Consider the following 16,923-nt stretch of genomic DNA (forward strand, 5'->3'; position numbering starts at 1 on the left):
ATTGGCTACTTCTCCTTGACCTCATACTTTCAGCTCACAGAGGAAAGGTCTGCAGGGACAGCAGCTTCATTGTTTCAAGAGTGTTCAATTAAAACGCCATTCTGGAAGCTGCTCCAGCTACTACACAAAGGAGGTGCACATACCTGGTGCAGAGAAGAGGTTTTATATGTATATAGATATATGCAAATATGTATTTGCATACACACTATGTTGTTTTTTTATATACACCTATGTAGTACATACTACACTCCTTTGTTAACCCTTTAGCAAAACAGACTCAAAATCTAAGAGCTTAGGTGCACAATACCCAAACATTTAGTCAGTTGTCAGAACACAAATAATTTTTACCCTGAATTGCCCAAATATTGACAAAAAAAGAAGTAATTTTTCTACACATTTTCAGACACCAGGAGGGCTTAGAAGCTAGACATAATTCACACAGCAAGACTGACAATATTCCAAAATCACTTTGTGTTGAATATCCAGTTCTCACCAATTATGTTCTCCACAATACACAGTTTAGATCAGTATCTTGTTTTAATGTAAGCCTTAAAAGCCATCCCCAAGACCACCTGGACATCAGAAAGGGAAGCATTTCAAAACCATACTTCCTTACATGGCAAATAGCCTGCAGGTTAAAACATTCTTCATATTTTAGTAGTTTACGTGTAGCAACATCACATACTGCAATGCACTTCTTGCTATACCTTCTCTAACCTTCAAATATTAGAAGGGAATGAAAGATGCCAATACATTCTGCTGCATACCAACGAGTGCAGCTAGCTCATAGGTTTGAAATGAGACAGTGAAGAACAGAAGTCATCTCAACCTGGGCCTCAGAAAGCTAATTTGGGCATCAGGGAGGTCGACACCCAGCCTCACCTGGGTAGTGCAGCAGCACCCAGTGTTCTTTTGCAGAAAGGAAAGCTGCCAAGTGGGTTTCGGTACACAGTGTTCACCGTGGCATTTCCACTAACAAGCGTGCAAGACACCTTGGGCCTGGGCTGGTGCCATTGTGAGGAACGCCACTGCTGCAGCAGGCATATCCTGCCAGGAAGCCCACCACAGTCAAGAGGGGAAGACACACATTGGCTGCCCTGTTTTAAATTCCAAGCCATTTCTGCAGTGTTTTCTAGCGTTAATGGTACTGAACAGCAGTCACACCACATGTGTACCTTGAAAGGAAAACAAATAAAGCTTTTCCTTTCCCTTCTGGCCCTCTTACATATAGGCCTATACATAGGAAGAATTGTTTATTCAAGGAACACCCTAGAAAAGCTAAGAGTTGTTAGGGATCAGTTTGGACATGGATGCACAATTCCTGAACCTCTTATTAACTTACCAATGACACTGCATGATTTACATCCTCTTCGTGCCTCCGTTTCTTTAAGTAAAGAGGCAGTAGCAAGTTGTATGGCAATATTTTTTGTATGATCTAGGGGGACCATCTTTGCAAACATTTTGAAAAATAGTAAACACCTAGCAAAAGATAAGATACAGAGGAAGTGTGAAAGATTTTTCTGGACTGTAGAATTCAACAAGTTTCAGACTAAACTTTTTAAGACAAGGGACACAAGTAGTCAGCAACCTACATATCCATCACCACTAATTTAAGAACTCAGAATGCATTATGGAAACACACTATTTCAACAGATAAAGAAAATACATTGGTGGAATACACTAAAAGCTAAAGGAACAAGCTTGAAGAAATGGTTGAGATACTTGCTTAGCATTCTATTTCCCTTGGCCAACACACAACAAACTTTAAAATTATAGTAAAACTATTTTTATAAGGGAGAGAAGTATGCTGCCCTAAACAGACTGCCTGTCCATGTGTTTTTGCTACCTCAGTGTTATTTTAACACAACCTGCACGTAGTTGCAAGCAGTTAGAAATAATGGTACTACCTGCATTGCAGATCTGAGCTGTTTCAAAAGCCAAACATCATACGTGCTGCCTGTATAATAACTCCTATATATCAAAAAACAGGACCAGACTTTGATAAAAAGACTGCAAATTCAGTTTTCCAAAAGGCTAACTTGAAAGCAGTATTTTAAATACCTGTGCTACATTTTGTAGCAGTTTAGATTTTCTTTTTGGAGGGGGTGGGGGAGACCATCTAACTTGGACATCTTCAAGAGCACACGTTACCACTAGATCACCGTGAGAGAGATCACAGCCCAGCCTTTCCAATTGCAGAGAATTTCCAGTTAAAAGCATCCCTGCCTCAAGTAGAATTGAATGTCATATTGTTCATTTAGTCAGGAATCACACACCAAGCATCCACCTCTTCGTTATTTAAAAGGAAACTTCTAAATCTTATGTTAGAAGAACTGTATTTGCAGGAATCAGGGACAAGAAAAGCCTCCCTAATTTGTTTACAATTACCTTCAATATTTGAAGGATTGGTGTGAAAAACTTATAAGGAATTGTCAAAGCTGGCTACTGAGTATGCTTTTAGTAGGATAGCCATGCTACACATGCAGAGTAAAGGAAGTCAATTACCCTGAAAAGATTTTATGTTGATCCTTTGACTAACAAGTAAGATTAACATCAAAGCAAGACAAATATTAAGAATACAAGCAAGTATGTTTGTCCTGATTTTTAAGAGTTCTGCCACCCAGCATACACAAAAGCAAATAATGGTGTAATACTGTTCAATGAACAAGCAAAAATACTAAACATTATGTGACCTTCCATTAAGCAATGAGACAGCTAGAGTTTTAAACAGGATGACAGTAGACTAATCTCAAACTAGGGTTTCAAATATCAACATAGTAGCAAAGGATAGGCTAGTGTCAAATTTATTTTTAGGGAAATTACCTTCATTTTTGATATTGAGTATTATGCATATAGTACAATAAAGAAGTGTCATCTATCAGGCCATGATAAAAAAAACAAAACAAATATCAGCACACTCCAGCCAGATAAGGAAACAAACATTTATTAGAAACTGGTAGTTTTATAGAGCTAAAAAGGTAAACATACCTTTAAGAGACAAAGAATACACAACTGAACACAGTCATCATAAAGGCACATCATGAAAAATTAAATTTGCAAGACCCCATCTTTTCAACATTTGAAAACATCATTACCGTAATTTTCAATACTCATAATGGCACTTACACACTATAAACAAAATGGACCAAGTCTAGAAGATAGGCACTGCTAAAGTCATCTCCGCATCACACACAATACATTTGCTCATTGGTCACAGTCAAACAAAATGATTGGGAACTGATCTCACAAATCCCACAAAGATAAAAGAATGTTGGCAAAACCAAGAAGCATTCAGATCAGAAAGGCATTGTACATATGGGTGATTTGGATAGAATGACTTTTTGGTTTTTTTAAAAAGTGGGAAGTCCAAGGTTTCCCTAAAGGGAAGGCCAAAAGCACAGCTAAAGCTGCCATTTTCTGAAATCTGATAAAACAACATTTTAGAATATGAATTTTATGGACTTGTTATATATCAGTTTATGGAGAATAAGCATCAGCCACGGAAGCACTGAACACAGGTTTACATCTGATTGCTGTTTGAAAAACACGGCCCAAACAGTATGTGGAACAAGGGAGGTTCAGAGAGTTATTCAAGTTTGCTTGCTTATTTGTTTGTTTAAAAGAAAAAGAAAAAAAAGAGACCCTTAATGACCTTATAAGAACACAGTTCTTCCTTCCTTCAGTAATCCAATTTCAGGAAGTAGTCTAAGAGCAGTTGCTCTTAGAAAGTCAAAATAAATACAAAGGTAATCTTGAATTTACAAAGATTAAGCCACCACACATCGCAGAAAGCAGAAAAAGCATGACAAAATGAGTTCGGCAATAATTGTTAGTCTATTTCAGTGTTCAGGCCTGAAGGCAACTGAAATGTGGCACGCTTCACCACCCCTCAAAAAAGTAAGTAACTTTGGAAGTACTTGTACATGGAAATACCCACTTTCTGCATTGAGGAAGTGCTGCTTTGGTTTTTGAGGAGGAGCTGTTTCTCAAGCACTAACAAGTTCTGTGTGCATGCTTTGCTTGCTTCATTAACATCAACCTGATGGGCACCCGAGATCAGCAGTCCCATTTGGTCAGTTGGACAAAATGCCTCAGTATTTTACTATCTGAACTTCACACACACAGCCAGTGTGCACAGAAGACTGTGGGAATGAGGATTTATCTCCCATAACAAACCTGTAAAACCTTTACATAATAATGCAATTCTCTATTGGCTAAAAGCACATAGTGGACCGTAGCCCTCCAAGTAGGGAAAAAAATGGAGACTCCAAAATGAGAAAGATTTCTCTCCCCAAGGCAGCTATGATGAGCTCCACTGTTGGCTGTATTACAATCACTAACAGCTTAATACTGGATCTTCCACACCATTTTTAAATGGCAACTTGCACTTCTATGGAATGGATCTAGTAACCAGTTTTTTCTGTTCCTGTATATTATAGATCCTACAAAATGTGCAGCTGTAACCCAAAGCTTGTCATGGTTAATGGTGCTAACATTTCCAAGTGCAACGAAAAGCAGGTCCAGTGAAGCAAGTTATGAAAATCACTGATTGTATTACAAAAATATTGTGTAAATCAATTTGAGGTATTCCGATACCATGGAACAGCAGTTTCCCAGGCTCTTATTCTTTAAAAACAAAAAAAAGGTTAGCCTGAAGATAAAGGTGATGGGTTACATTTTAATGTGTTACTCCATCCTTGTCTGTATCCAAGATCCCATTTCTTATGAACTTAACATTAAGTCTTCAAAAATAACAATAAGTGCTTACGTCTAGGCGTGCAAAATGTTGCCTGTGAATTGGTTCAGTATAGGCAGCATGACAAAACAAAAAGTCACTTTCATATATTCAGTATCAAGGCAGTATAAACTTCTCCTACCTTTGGTTTGATCCAAGCCAAATACACATTTAGAGAAGACAAATACAAAAAAAAAGAAAGCCAATGAGTAAAATACACATGATTTCCTGAAAATATAAACATATTGCTGATTTAAAGATAGTTTCTTGATTTTTTTTTTTAAACTCAGTGACATTTTAAAGTGCAATATAGGTATCTGTTTAGAAATGGTGAACTAGAATTTAAGAAAGTTTCTTTCCACTTCAGGGCAAAAGTAGAAGTTGCTGCATCTCTCCACAAAGATCTGTCTCCAATTGTGAGAGCAGATTACTTGAGAAATCATTTTTGTTCTGGTGTTTCCAACAACATTAGAAGCATCTCACCTTTTTCCTTCATTTCATGCTATTCCCAAATTCTGCTTCATTTTTTCATATACAACATAGCTGATGCTGACAGCTGGAAGCACCTTCATAAAATTAGGGGCTATGCCCCTATAAAGTCCTCGGATTCCCTCTGTAGCAACAATTCTTTGAAAGAGACCGACCATGTTTAGCTGTGGAGCTCCTTCCACTGAGGCTAGAACAAAAAGATAATGTATTATACAACAGTTCTAGTAATTTTAAAATTCTTAAGCAATTATTAAACCCTTGGGTGGTGAGCCTACTACCACCTCTAGGGCCATTGATTAAAACTTGAGCCCTCACAGAGAGGAGATCTCTTTAATCCCAGATATGTGAGGGATGTCCATGTGTCTAAACCCCACTGAAAAGCATTATCCACCTACATTCCTTTGGAAATCTAGACTCCTATCCTTAAGTCTGTGCACAAACCTATCAAGGAAAAATCTCAGATATGAAACTGTCTTTATGAAATGTCCTCCAGAGCAAACATTGTTGTCTATGTTCAAAGGATGATGCAAGCCCTTTTCATTTTACCTTCAAAATTTAGGAAACATTCTAAATTTTAGAAATGTGCTTCCAGCCTATGATAGGAGCTCTATGCCTGGTAGTCTTTATGGAATGTGGCTCTCGGAGCACTAGTGTCTGAAATGTTACATTTCAATCGAGTATGATGAAGAACACTGTTGGGGGTAATAGGGAGAAGAGACTAATGTTAAGAAGGATTTTCCAGATAAGTCCTTGGTTTTCCAAGTTGGGCTTTTTTATTCCCATGTGTCTGCTACAGCTATCCCAAATGATACAAATTTGATGTGATCACACAGAAATGTTTTCAGTACAACAGGACTCACCTTGAGCCTGCATGCGTGTTCTGATAAGAGCAAGAGGGTAACTGGCTAACTGCCCACATGTGCTGGAAACAGTACCACACCCCAACAATACAAAAACACCTGGGTTAGCGGAGCTTGATGCATAGTGTTCTAGCCATGTACTCTTTAAGAGCTGCCAAGATATAAAATTAAATAATAAGACAAGAGACCTGCATTCAAGAAAGTAAACAAATACATCTTCATTCATAACAAATCTTATGGGCTCAATCCTGAAAAGCACCAATCTCACTACGCCAGTCCTACGTGCTCACTTTTAAAGTGCACAGGTAAACACTTTAGCACATGGGTAAGGACTTTAACCAGACTACAATAGTAAGTGCCTAGAAGAGAAATCCTTAAAAGATCCAGCAGCAGGAACAGTACTCATGTTCTAGACCTGTTAATACTTTGGGGGAAGACGGGGGTGAAACACAACTCAGCACCCCAGAGTGTGCAACAAAAGCTTGCACAGCTGTGCACATCACCTCATGTAGAAGCAAGGATGCAAACTGTAGAAAAGAACTTCCATACTGCTTTGAAAAGGTTTGCTCAAGCAATTCTGCTGATTGCTACTGCAGTGACAAAAAAAATTTGACTAGAAAAAAAATTAGTCTGTGCATCTGAGTTACTTAACACACTTCAAAGCAACACCTAGCATCTGAAGTAGATAAAACATTTTAATTGTTCCTGATGGGTGTAAGAGGTGCTGGTTCCTCTTGAAAGAAAAGAGAGTGGTGTTTCAGACCTTCTCACAACAACTATATGTCAGCCACAAAGAATTCTGGTGATGTGCGCAAACACATGAGGAATTCAGGTTACTATAATCCCATTATAAATCACAGAAAATGGCAAAAAAATGTATTAAGTATCATAAATGCAGGATAGGTGATATAGTATGAATATCATATCAGGTTTTTAAGGCCCATATTTGCTATAGAACGGGTATGTTCCAGTCCGACAGGGTTAGTTAGGCATGCAAGCATGTTGTATTGCCAAGGTCTATAGGATCCTGCCTTACAAGTAGATTTCTCGTTTGGTACTGTTCCATGTAAGGGCCCAACGGCACAGGCACTACTCCATGAGGGGCAAACAAACAAAACCATGAAAGCCCAGTAAGATTAGTGGAAATTCTCATTTGTCTATTTTAAACTGAAGGCACCTGTAATTCTACAAGCTTATTACAAATATAACTAATGATACAGGTCTTCTAAAGAATATTTACCCTTTTCATAAATTAACTAATGAAAGCTACATGCATTCAGTAACCTAAACTCACCTCATAAACAGCAAGGTCAATGCCAGCATAAGGAATTATACCCAGAATATTAGGAATATAGCCTTTGTAGAAGGCCTTTACACCTTCTCTTTTTAAGATCTTCTTAGCACAGTCAAACATCCCAGAATATTGCCCTGTTTTACCCACAGCCAATCTGGTCTTTAAAACCTAAAGGGGAAAAAATAGTAGCTGTAATTACATACCTACTTATTAATGTATGTTACAAACACAGGAAAACACAGTATCTCTCTGCTTATTCAATTGTCTGGAACTGCTTTGCATTTTGGTACTTCAAAATTCCTTTGTGATGACTGCTGTTAAGGCTTTGTCAGCAGTAGGCTTCTTCAGGTTTTATCATTAGTGCAGGGCAGTATGCATACTACTATACACTAGCTTACAATTTATTAGCCTTTTTAAATTGCATTTTACCTTTCCTTTCTTGATTAAAACAGGCAGATTTTTTATCAACTTGAAGGCAACAGTGCGGGCAATATTTAATAGAAGGATTAGCTAAAGAACAAGCGAGAACATTAACATACTAGAATATCACACTTCTCATCTGGGAACAGCAAAGTGTATTAAGAAAACAGTTTTTCAAAAAGCACGACACTGAGAGGTAGTTAAGGGAAATAAAGATTGCATCTCTACTGAAACCCAGCATCTGATTAATAATGCAAATAAGTCTATACAGAATCTTAGGACAAAGAAATTACTAGCAGTATCCAAAAGAAACCACACAGGGAATTTCCTGAGCAAGAATTTGACCTACTTCAAAGCCTCATAAGACTGCAGCTTCCTCAGGAGTTTCCTGGCACTTTGCTTTTCTCTTACTTTGAAACACCCTAAAAAACACTTCTAGGACAGTATTATATATTTGTTAGGAAGATCAGAGCATCTTATTGTAGAATAGTTCACCTGTCTCCATTGATCAGTGTAATCCAGATGATGTACATAACATTTCAGTTATTCTATAACTTAACCCATCTCTGTACCAACGCTAGCTGTGATTCAGCAGCTCTAACAGCAGGGATGCTATTTAAAAAGAGATCATTACCACTGTCAGCAATGAAAACAGCTAAGTTCTATTCCTACTGACACCCCTCCCTATGAAAAAGGTATTTAGGTTACATTTTCCATTACTTCCAAATCTTCATGTTGGTATTGGTTTAATCCCAGACCCCAGATATATTCCAGTTATTTGCACAACAAGATAAACTTTCTGGGGAACCAGCAGTAGAGTAAGTACATCCTACTTCCATTTAAAAAAAGCAGGATGTGAAATAGCTACCCTAGAGCTGTTAGTATATTAATGCTAGTCAAATTGCAACATGTGTAGTACCACATACAAATATGTCCTACAGAGGAAAGGGCAGTTAATCCACCCAGCCCCAACTGCAGCTGTTATATTCTCCCTCCACATTGATCTCCTAATTGGACACAGCTCCACATCATAATGTAAGAGAACTTCATCAGTTCTGCTACACACAAGACCTTCCCTTGCTTACATACAGTGGGAAAAAGATTTATGCCCAATTTAGAAAATACTTGAATATGTAATTAATTTTAAATGCGTTCTTGGATAATTTTTTTCCCTGAACTAGGTTTTATTTAAACATTGCTGTAGACAATATTATACAGCCAAATATATACAAAAATAACAAGTATCAATTAGACATAGTATATTCTAAAATGCCTAGTACTGAAATTCTGAAAGGCAGTCCAAAGTAAAAATAAATTAGAACATAAGAATATAGAGGAATTCCTACAATACTTTCTAGAGCAAAAAGGGTTTTACTTTGGAAATGAACCAGACGTTTGGCAGACTCTAACAGAAGCAGATTCTCTGTTGCTTACCTCCATGGGATAAATAGAAGTTTGTGCTGTTGCTCCAGCCAAAGAACCAGATACAAATCTTTCAACGGTGCCTAACTTCCCATCATCCTTAGTGAGTACCTTCTTATACTGTATAGTTAAAACACATAAAATAAACATCACGTGCTTTTTAGGAAAAGCAGGAGTTATTACAAGAGACAAGAGTACAGCACAAAATGTCTTTTCAAGCTGTACATACTTTTTATGTATTTACAGTTACATTTACTAACCCTACAAATTTCGCACTATACTCACTGCAACTCTGTGGACAAAGATTCTCAAGAATACAATAAATATTCCAGCCTGCAAGAATCCTTTACATTACACACCTCAGCCACCCACAGTACTGTCAGATGTTCTACAAACAGCCAACAAGGGTACCCACACTATGGACCTCAGATAACAAAGAGGAACCCGACCCCCTTGCAGACCCAGTTCTCCAATCAAAGAATGAAAGACTGACTAGCATGTTCACAGAGACACTTAGAGAGCTGTACATACTGTTTCACTCAAGACAGACACCATCATGCAAGAACATGCCACTGGCTCCCAAAAGGCAGAGCAAGAGTAAGGAATAATGTGCTCAAGGTTACTCTATGGCATCAAAATCTGCTGTTCAGTCTTGCAATATCCCAAAGTTTACTTGACTTTTTGTTGCTTTTATTTCATAGTTGTAGAGAGATGTGCAGTATGTTCATTTAGTTTTACTTGAGGCACCAGCAAGCCCCACAGAGGAAAAATAAAGATTGTTTAACTACACCAGAACAGGAGTTCATTTTCTAAAGGAGGATTAGGCCTTAACATGATGCTTAAAGCTGATTCAGAGGTAAATATAACTCTGAAATCCAGGTTGAGGGCATCTTACATAGCATCATGATATTTGACTTAAAAAGAATCCTGTGTAAGTTCAGCTAGCATAATGTGCTAAGTTTTTGGTTGTTGTCACTTCAAAGCAACAAACTAGATATTAATGCAGGGCTCCATATAAAGCTATGCAGACTGGAGGGCAGTTTAAAATGTATGACAGATTTAGTTTATTTACATTGCTTATAATACAATAGCAAAATCTGCCTAATACCAAGTATTCTATTAACAGAATAGACTATTTTAAATCTGAGAGTGACTCTAAATTACTGTGACAAAATCCCCAACCACAGTAAGAACCCCTATGTAATACAACAGTGCAAATAATAAACAGTGAAAGTGATATAATATTCTATCTACCATAAGTTTAATTCCTGATTTATCATCCTACCTGTTCATAAGCCCAGAATTTAATAGCTGTTTCAGGAGCTATTTTCACAACATTTACACCATTTCCCCTCCAGAGGGATCGGACGCCACCTTCTTTCAACATTTGCTTAAAACCACTGGCTATATTCATTTTGTTTGATTTTGAACCATGAACCTAAAAAAAACCAAAGTCACAGTAAAGAACACTGCTCTGATTAGACTGTGAAACTCGTCACCTAACTATTAAATTGCTTAAATGTATCAACTAGCAAAACCACATCCACTATTGAAAAAAATCTTATTTTAGTGGCACAGGTACTATAATATTTTGTCTACATTTTTGCCAATATGACTATGGAAAAGACAATTTTTATGAACACAAAATATGGAAATTGTCAAAACATAACTAGACCTCCAGAATTCAGATATTGTATTTGGCCATCAGTTTTCCATAACAGCTCTCTAAAAACTGAAGTGATACACTGGAAACTAAAAAGTTCTTAAACATTGCACCTACCTGCATCATCACTTTAAGGCGATCTAACGGCGCTGTACCCGTTCGAGAGACAGCACCAGCCACTCCTCCTGCCAACAGCTGTTTCCACCACTGTCCAGTCTTTTTCTCTTCCTCCGTGAACTCATCTGGAACAGTCAAACTATCTCCTATATCCAACACCTATTAGAATCAAAAGCAAAGATGTGCCAATAACTATCTCATTCCATCATCTGAATTTTATCAACAGTTCTAATTCCAAATTAACCTACCACCTGAGAACACATAAACAAAATGCTAGTTAAAAATAAAAAATTATCTCTAAATTACATTCTATAATTAACTTGCTATGGATTGCTATTGCTATTCAATGAATAGCTACTTTTTGAGCATTAATACCACAGACCCACCATTTCAAAGACTGCACCATCATCATTAAAAATTATGACAAATTTCCGCCTTGAGCATGGCCCAAACAAAGACATTCTGTCACGATCAGTAGACCTTTACAGTCAGCACTAAAGCTCAAATGCTTATATGTTGCAGCTAACCTTTCACCGGACAACCGTCTGGGATTAGTTTGGTAATCTCCTAAGGATGCTAACAAGAGATTTCTCTCTCATGGTAATTTATTCACACATATGTGCGATCCCACCCCCACCCCCCCCCTACTTTAAAGTAGCATTTTTATAGCTGATATATCAGAATATTCTATTTCTGGTAACTGCTGTGTATTATCTTACAAAATGACAAGTTTGACTTACGCTTTATACATTTTCTTATCATCAGTTACACTGAAAGACACATTAATGACTTTTTTCAGCTATAAAAGTTTGAAATTTCATTAAGAGGTGCATGTTTGTATTACCATTCAATTTGATCAAAGAACATTACTATAGGCTTTAGTGATAAAGCTGTCCAAGACTATGGAATCTCACATATCACTTAAACATAGTCTCTGCTCTTCATGTAATTTATAACCATGATATATGAGAAAAAATATGCTGTAGATAATGCAAAGCCAATATTATGCATAAATTAAACCTATAAAGAAGCAAGAATGTTTTTAATAACTGGTAAGTACTGACCAGAAAGCGTGTTAACCAACAGACTTTTTTTAACTACTGTTGATTTTAGTTGTAGACACTACATCCCTAATTTATGCTGCATTCCCTGTCTGTTAAGTAGACAGAATACTGTCTTGGTCATTTGGAACACAAGAATTGCAGGATGGAAATTACAGATATAGCCACTGGACAAACAGGGTAAGCACCAACTGCTCTGGATATTGAACACAGAACAGATTAATTGGAAAATCCTTTCACCTTTCTGACATTCATGGTTTCCAAGTAAGGTGTCATCAGTTGCTCAACTACATGGAATCATCAAAGGATCAATCAGAACTTTCAAAATATAAACTCAATGTTCTTAGAGATATTATGCATATCTACCAGGGTTTAAACATTGTGTCTACCAAGCCCTAAACACAACTAAGAAAAAAAGCTAAATTTGAGGGTGTTTATAACAGAATATAACAGCTACCAATTCATAATAGTTCTATGCCAATGCAGCTATCTGCTTGGAAAAGTCTGACAGCAATTAAAATTTTATAATAAAAACAGAATTGGAAGAGCTGTCAATGCCAGCCAGACATGTGACTTCTCACATCTGCTCTTATCTGAAACACCAGCTGTGTTGCCATATAGCTGGATTTTGCTTGCTGTGATAAGTGGGTCATCAGCTGACTGCAACACTGGAAGATCACAAGAGACTTCTAAAATTGTTTCTTGGGGATAACTAATGACGTTCCATAATTTAAAAAAAATAATCTTATGTTTAGTAATAGTAATACAAAGCATTTTATTAAAGCAAAGGGGTTTTTTCCACTAAGTAAGCTGGGACCAGGACTATTTGATCTCATAGCAGTGCTTCAAGTGTTTCCTTCAGCAAACAGGGAGGTAACACCCTTTTGGCAAGCATTTCTGAATTGAGCTTGTACAGTGTGAAACACTCAAAGCTTTCAGATTTCAAACTGGTTTTTATTACGGAAATGCTGACTAATCCCTGACGATATAGACGGTCTCACTATATTCAAAGAAATCTGTCTTTACCTAACTTTATGGATTACTCCAATAATCTACAGAAAGGATATTTAGTAAACAGCATTACCATTGGTTTACTTACCTTATTATTTGTTCTTAAAAGTCAGCCACTGAGGTGGTAAGAGCTCCATTCAATAATAACTTAAAAAAATTTATCTGCACAGTGGATAGCCTATTCCTGTATATTGTCATTCTTAAATGAAATTCTATAGCACAAAAGAGTGTGAGAACATGTGCACAGAAAATCATCACTAATGACACCAGTGATTTTATGATAATGATTGTTACTATATAAATGCAAATACTGAACTAATTTCAACATAACAGTTAAAGTGCTTCTATAATTTGTTTCAACACATCAAAAGCACTGAACATAAGAATGTACCGTAATGTGAAAAGAAAAATATATAATATTGTGGTTGTTATCTTTCTGTGGAATATCTCCAAAGGAAAAAAAGGATGCCTTCCTAAAAATTACTGATAATTATTGGCAAAGTTTAGATGAAGTTTTTTGCTTAGAATAAACTCACACGACACTGTCCTGCTTGTAAATGGGCCAGCATGAAGTGAAAAGGAAAACCAAACAATTTTAAATACAGGTATGCCTGAAATATAACAACTGTCAAGCTGTTATACTCAATACTGCAAATTAACCCAGCAGAGATGAACTTAAGAGCTGCACTAAGTTAAAAGAAAAGTTGAACTTACAGTGGAATGTTTCCAATATCGAATTATTTCCTCAATGTCTGTAGCTGGGTTAAACATAAAATGGTCTCTCCACTCATTCCAGTCTACTGTCATTGTCCCATCAGCATCAATACTAAAAAAAAATTGAACAAAACTATATAAGGAAATAATAGCAGGGATGGGTTTTTGTTCTGCTTTGTTGCTTTTTTTGTTGGTTGTGTTTTTTGTTTTGGTTTGGGTTTTTTTTAATATTGGCCATCATATCAGCGACAAATGACTGGAGATTCCATACGGAGACTTCAAGGCTGAGTCTGCCATGGCCTTTCAATACTATGCTTTTCTTATCCAAGTGCATCTGGCATATTCCATTTAAAAACAGAATATAACGCTTCATTCTATCAACAACATTCACAGGGAAATGAGGTAACATTCTCCTCCCAGAACCAGATCCTCAGATAGTGACCAGACTTACAATCACCCGAGAACAGATGAAATATGTGAGAATTCTTATAAAGGCACCACTGAAGGTACCAACACCTTTCGAAGTTATAACCCCATTTATCCTGTTCTCTGAATTATAAAAATATAATAACTAACAATACAAAGAAGCTTAAAATACTTTAAGCAATAATAATTCCTGACCTTTGCAGGATCTTTTCTGCCTGTTTTTCTGAAATGCTTATACCCAGTATCTTGAGGGACTGGACAACCTCTGATGCTTCAATTTTTCCTTGAAACATTAAAAGAAAGATGATGCATATTTAAAACATGGAACTTAATACACTTAGCACCTTGGAGCTCACTAAGTTCCACTATAACACCTACATAATAGCAAAGATAATTTAAAATACATTTAAACACAGATGATATATTTTGATTGTCTACTACAAGGACTGAATGCAGGCAAGTACATTAAAATCATGCAACCAAATGAGATGCAAACATTCAGTGAGTTAAAAAAACTATTCTATCTTTAATAGATACTTAGAAACTTCCTTATAGTTTCTCCATCTGGGAAACAAAGAGCCCCAGATCAATGGGCCTGAAAGATAATAAAAAGAAAAAAAGACTATAATAATTTATTATTTCAATCTATAGTAAACTATAATATGATCCTATTAAGGAAAAGAAGTAGGTGTTCCACATTCACAACTTTTTGTCTCCAGTTTAGAAAAAGAATATACACCAAGATAACTTTTAATGCACAGTTTCTTCAAACCACATTTGAACAAATGAAATAAATCAAGGCATACCATCATTGTTTTTGTCCAGGCTCTTAAATGCCAGTTTCATCTTTTTCTCATGATCTTTAAGATACTGCATAAATTCTTCAAAATCTAGCTGTCCATCCTGGTTAGTATCTCCAGCTTTAAAAATTTTCTGTTGAGAGAAAATGCAACATTCAACTTTTCCAAATTACAGCAGGTCACAAAGCAACATCAGCATGGCACAGCTTTAAGAAAAGCATCATACTGGTCACTTTGGGAGTCAAATCAGGAAAACACCTAAGCATACACTTCAGAGCTGTATTTTGTTTTCAGAATTTAACACACTATCAGTATTTTCATAAAGAGAGAAAACACTCAGAGCAGAGATAGATTTAAGAAAGCATTATTTATTATTTATATAACTTTCCTATTCAAAGATTTTAAGGTTTCTTACCAGCACTGGCAAGTTATCCCTACAGGTATCAATTTGTGGAGGTAGAGGTGGGGGACAGGACAAAATCATGAAAGAGAACAACTTTAAGCCTGTGACTTCCTTAGTTATACATGAAATTTGTCAATATGTCAGTAAAATTAAAGAAATACAGTCTTAACTATCCTCTTTAATCCAGTGGTCTACTAATTATGAACTATAAAGATAAAAAGACAAATAGCAATTAACTATTTAACTGCTGACCAACACACCACCCCCCCCCCCCCCCCCCAAAGATCTTGCCTGACTAGCACTTCCACCCCCCAGGCTTTGAGAAGGCAGGGCTTTCTGCTTCAAACTGAAGCCCCGACAAAAATTTAAAACAAACACACAAACAACAGACTTGTAACAAAGAGAAGCACAGTTATCTTCCATTTTTGCATGTGTTTCTTAGTAACTGTCCTGCAGATAAGAAACTTCTACATGTAAAATTAACTACGAGTTGAATGCATGGTATACAATTGCCAGCACTGCCGGAAACAAGTCTGAAATACAGCCTAGGCATACACTTCTGCATCAACAAAGGGCTAGAATACTTAACCATCTTTCTGTGTGAAAACATACTTTTTAAAAAAGGGAAATTACAGCAGTCCCCCCCAAGCATCAGCCTGGAACTGCTGAGGCTTGTCTTCAAAGGCAAGCCCAGAGAAGAGCGAAGCCCAGGCTAACAAGCTCTGCAGGATTTATTAGCTTGGGCTTTATGCCACAGCAAGGGCTGCTCCACACAGGGAGGGCTGCAGAGAGAGCAGCGGGGCCAAGGAGAGGCAAGACCCACAGCACACTGTTACAGTCCATGTGCTCTCACACTTCCATAGTGCTGCCATCTCCTCTGGCAGGATGCGCAGGAAGCAGGCAGGGAAATCCACCCCAAAACTTTGCTCTAGAACACAAGATTTAAGGGCAAATTATGCCTCATGTCTTCATTTGGGCATCAGTCCCTGTGGTTTCCCTCAATGTGTGAAATCCTACAGGGGCACTGTCTATAAAACAGCCAGGAGACCAGCCTGACAGCACAATCTCTTCATTAATTTGCTGTAAGTTTCAGAGCACTTTGAGGTACATATAAAGCATATGCCAAAAATTCTTCCAAATACCTTCTGTTTTCCAGACAGCCCTGTGCAACTGTAGTTTCTGGATAAAGTAATTCTCAACAAGATTTGCATGGCTGTTCTAATCTGCAAAATCTGTTTTTAATCATTTTGTTTACTCCATTATAATTACTGGAAGTCCTCAAAAGACCAAAGTCCAACAAGTTCTAGCCTACAGAAACTAAACATAAAGGAAATAGAAAACTCTAGTGTGTTTGTTGCAGGTGTCTGAAAAAAATTGAAGACATCTGAATACATTTATGTGCCTCCTTTATCTTTCTTATCCCTCTAATAAAAGCAATGTACTGTAATGTTTAATCTCAAAAGAAAAATTTGTAAGATTATTATAGATTTCTCAATGGAAGGGAGGAA

General features: G+C 36.9%; 1 protein-coding gene across 5 annotated transcripts in view; it reads right to left on the minus strand.

Annotated features, from left to right (window-relative positions):
- SLC25A24 (solute carrier family 25 member 24) overlaps nucleotides 1-16,923 on the minus strand; it is a 35,934-nt gene that overhangs the window by 9,050 nt on the left and 9,961 nt on the right. The window contains exons 2-11 of one of the 5 annotated variants that reach the window (XM_075038817.1): nucleotides 15,019-15,145; nucleotides 14,408-14,495; nucleotides 13,787-13,898; nucleotides 11,001-11,159; nucleotides 10,506-10,658; nucleotides 9,233-9,340; nucleotides 7,379-7,546; nucleotides 6,085-6,235; nucleotides 5,219-5,411; nucleotides 2,929-4,877 (exon numbers count right to left, since the gene is read on the minus strand). In XM_075038817.1, coding sequence (XP_074894918.1) covers nucleotides 5,233-5,411; nucleotides 6,085-6,235; nucleotides 7,379-7,546; nucleotides 9,233-9,340; nucleotides 10,506-10,658; nucleotides 11,001-11,159; nucleotides 13,787-13,898; nucleotides 14,408-14,495; nucleotides 15,019-15,145 — 1,245 coding nt within the window. In that variant the 3' untranslated portion in view covers nucleotides 2,929-4,877; nucleotides 5,219-5,232. Of the gene's footprint in view, nucleotides 1-2,928; nucleotides 5,412-6,084; nucleotides 6,236-7,378; nucleotides 7,547-9,232; nucleotides 9,341-10,505; nucleotides 10,659-11,000; nucleotides 11,160-13,786; nucleotides 13,899-14,407; nucleotides 14,496-15,018; nucleotides 15,146-15,427; nucleotides 15,535-16,027; nucleotides 16,051-16,923 lie in introns of those variants that run through there. The other 4 variants (XM_075038820.1, XM_075038819.1, XM_075038818.1 and 1 more) reach the window with 4 other exon arrangements.

The sequence above is a fragment of the Buteo buteo genome, chromosome 10 (assembly GCF_964188355.1).
Source record: "Buteo buteo chromosome 10, bButBut1.hap1.1, whole genome shotgun sequence".
Classification (NCBI taxonomy): domain Eukaryota; kingdom Metazoa; phylum Chordata; class Aves; order Accipitriformes; family Accipitridae; genus Buteo; species Buteo buteo.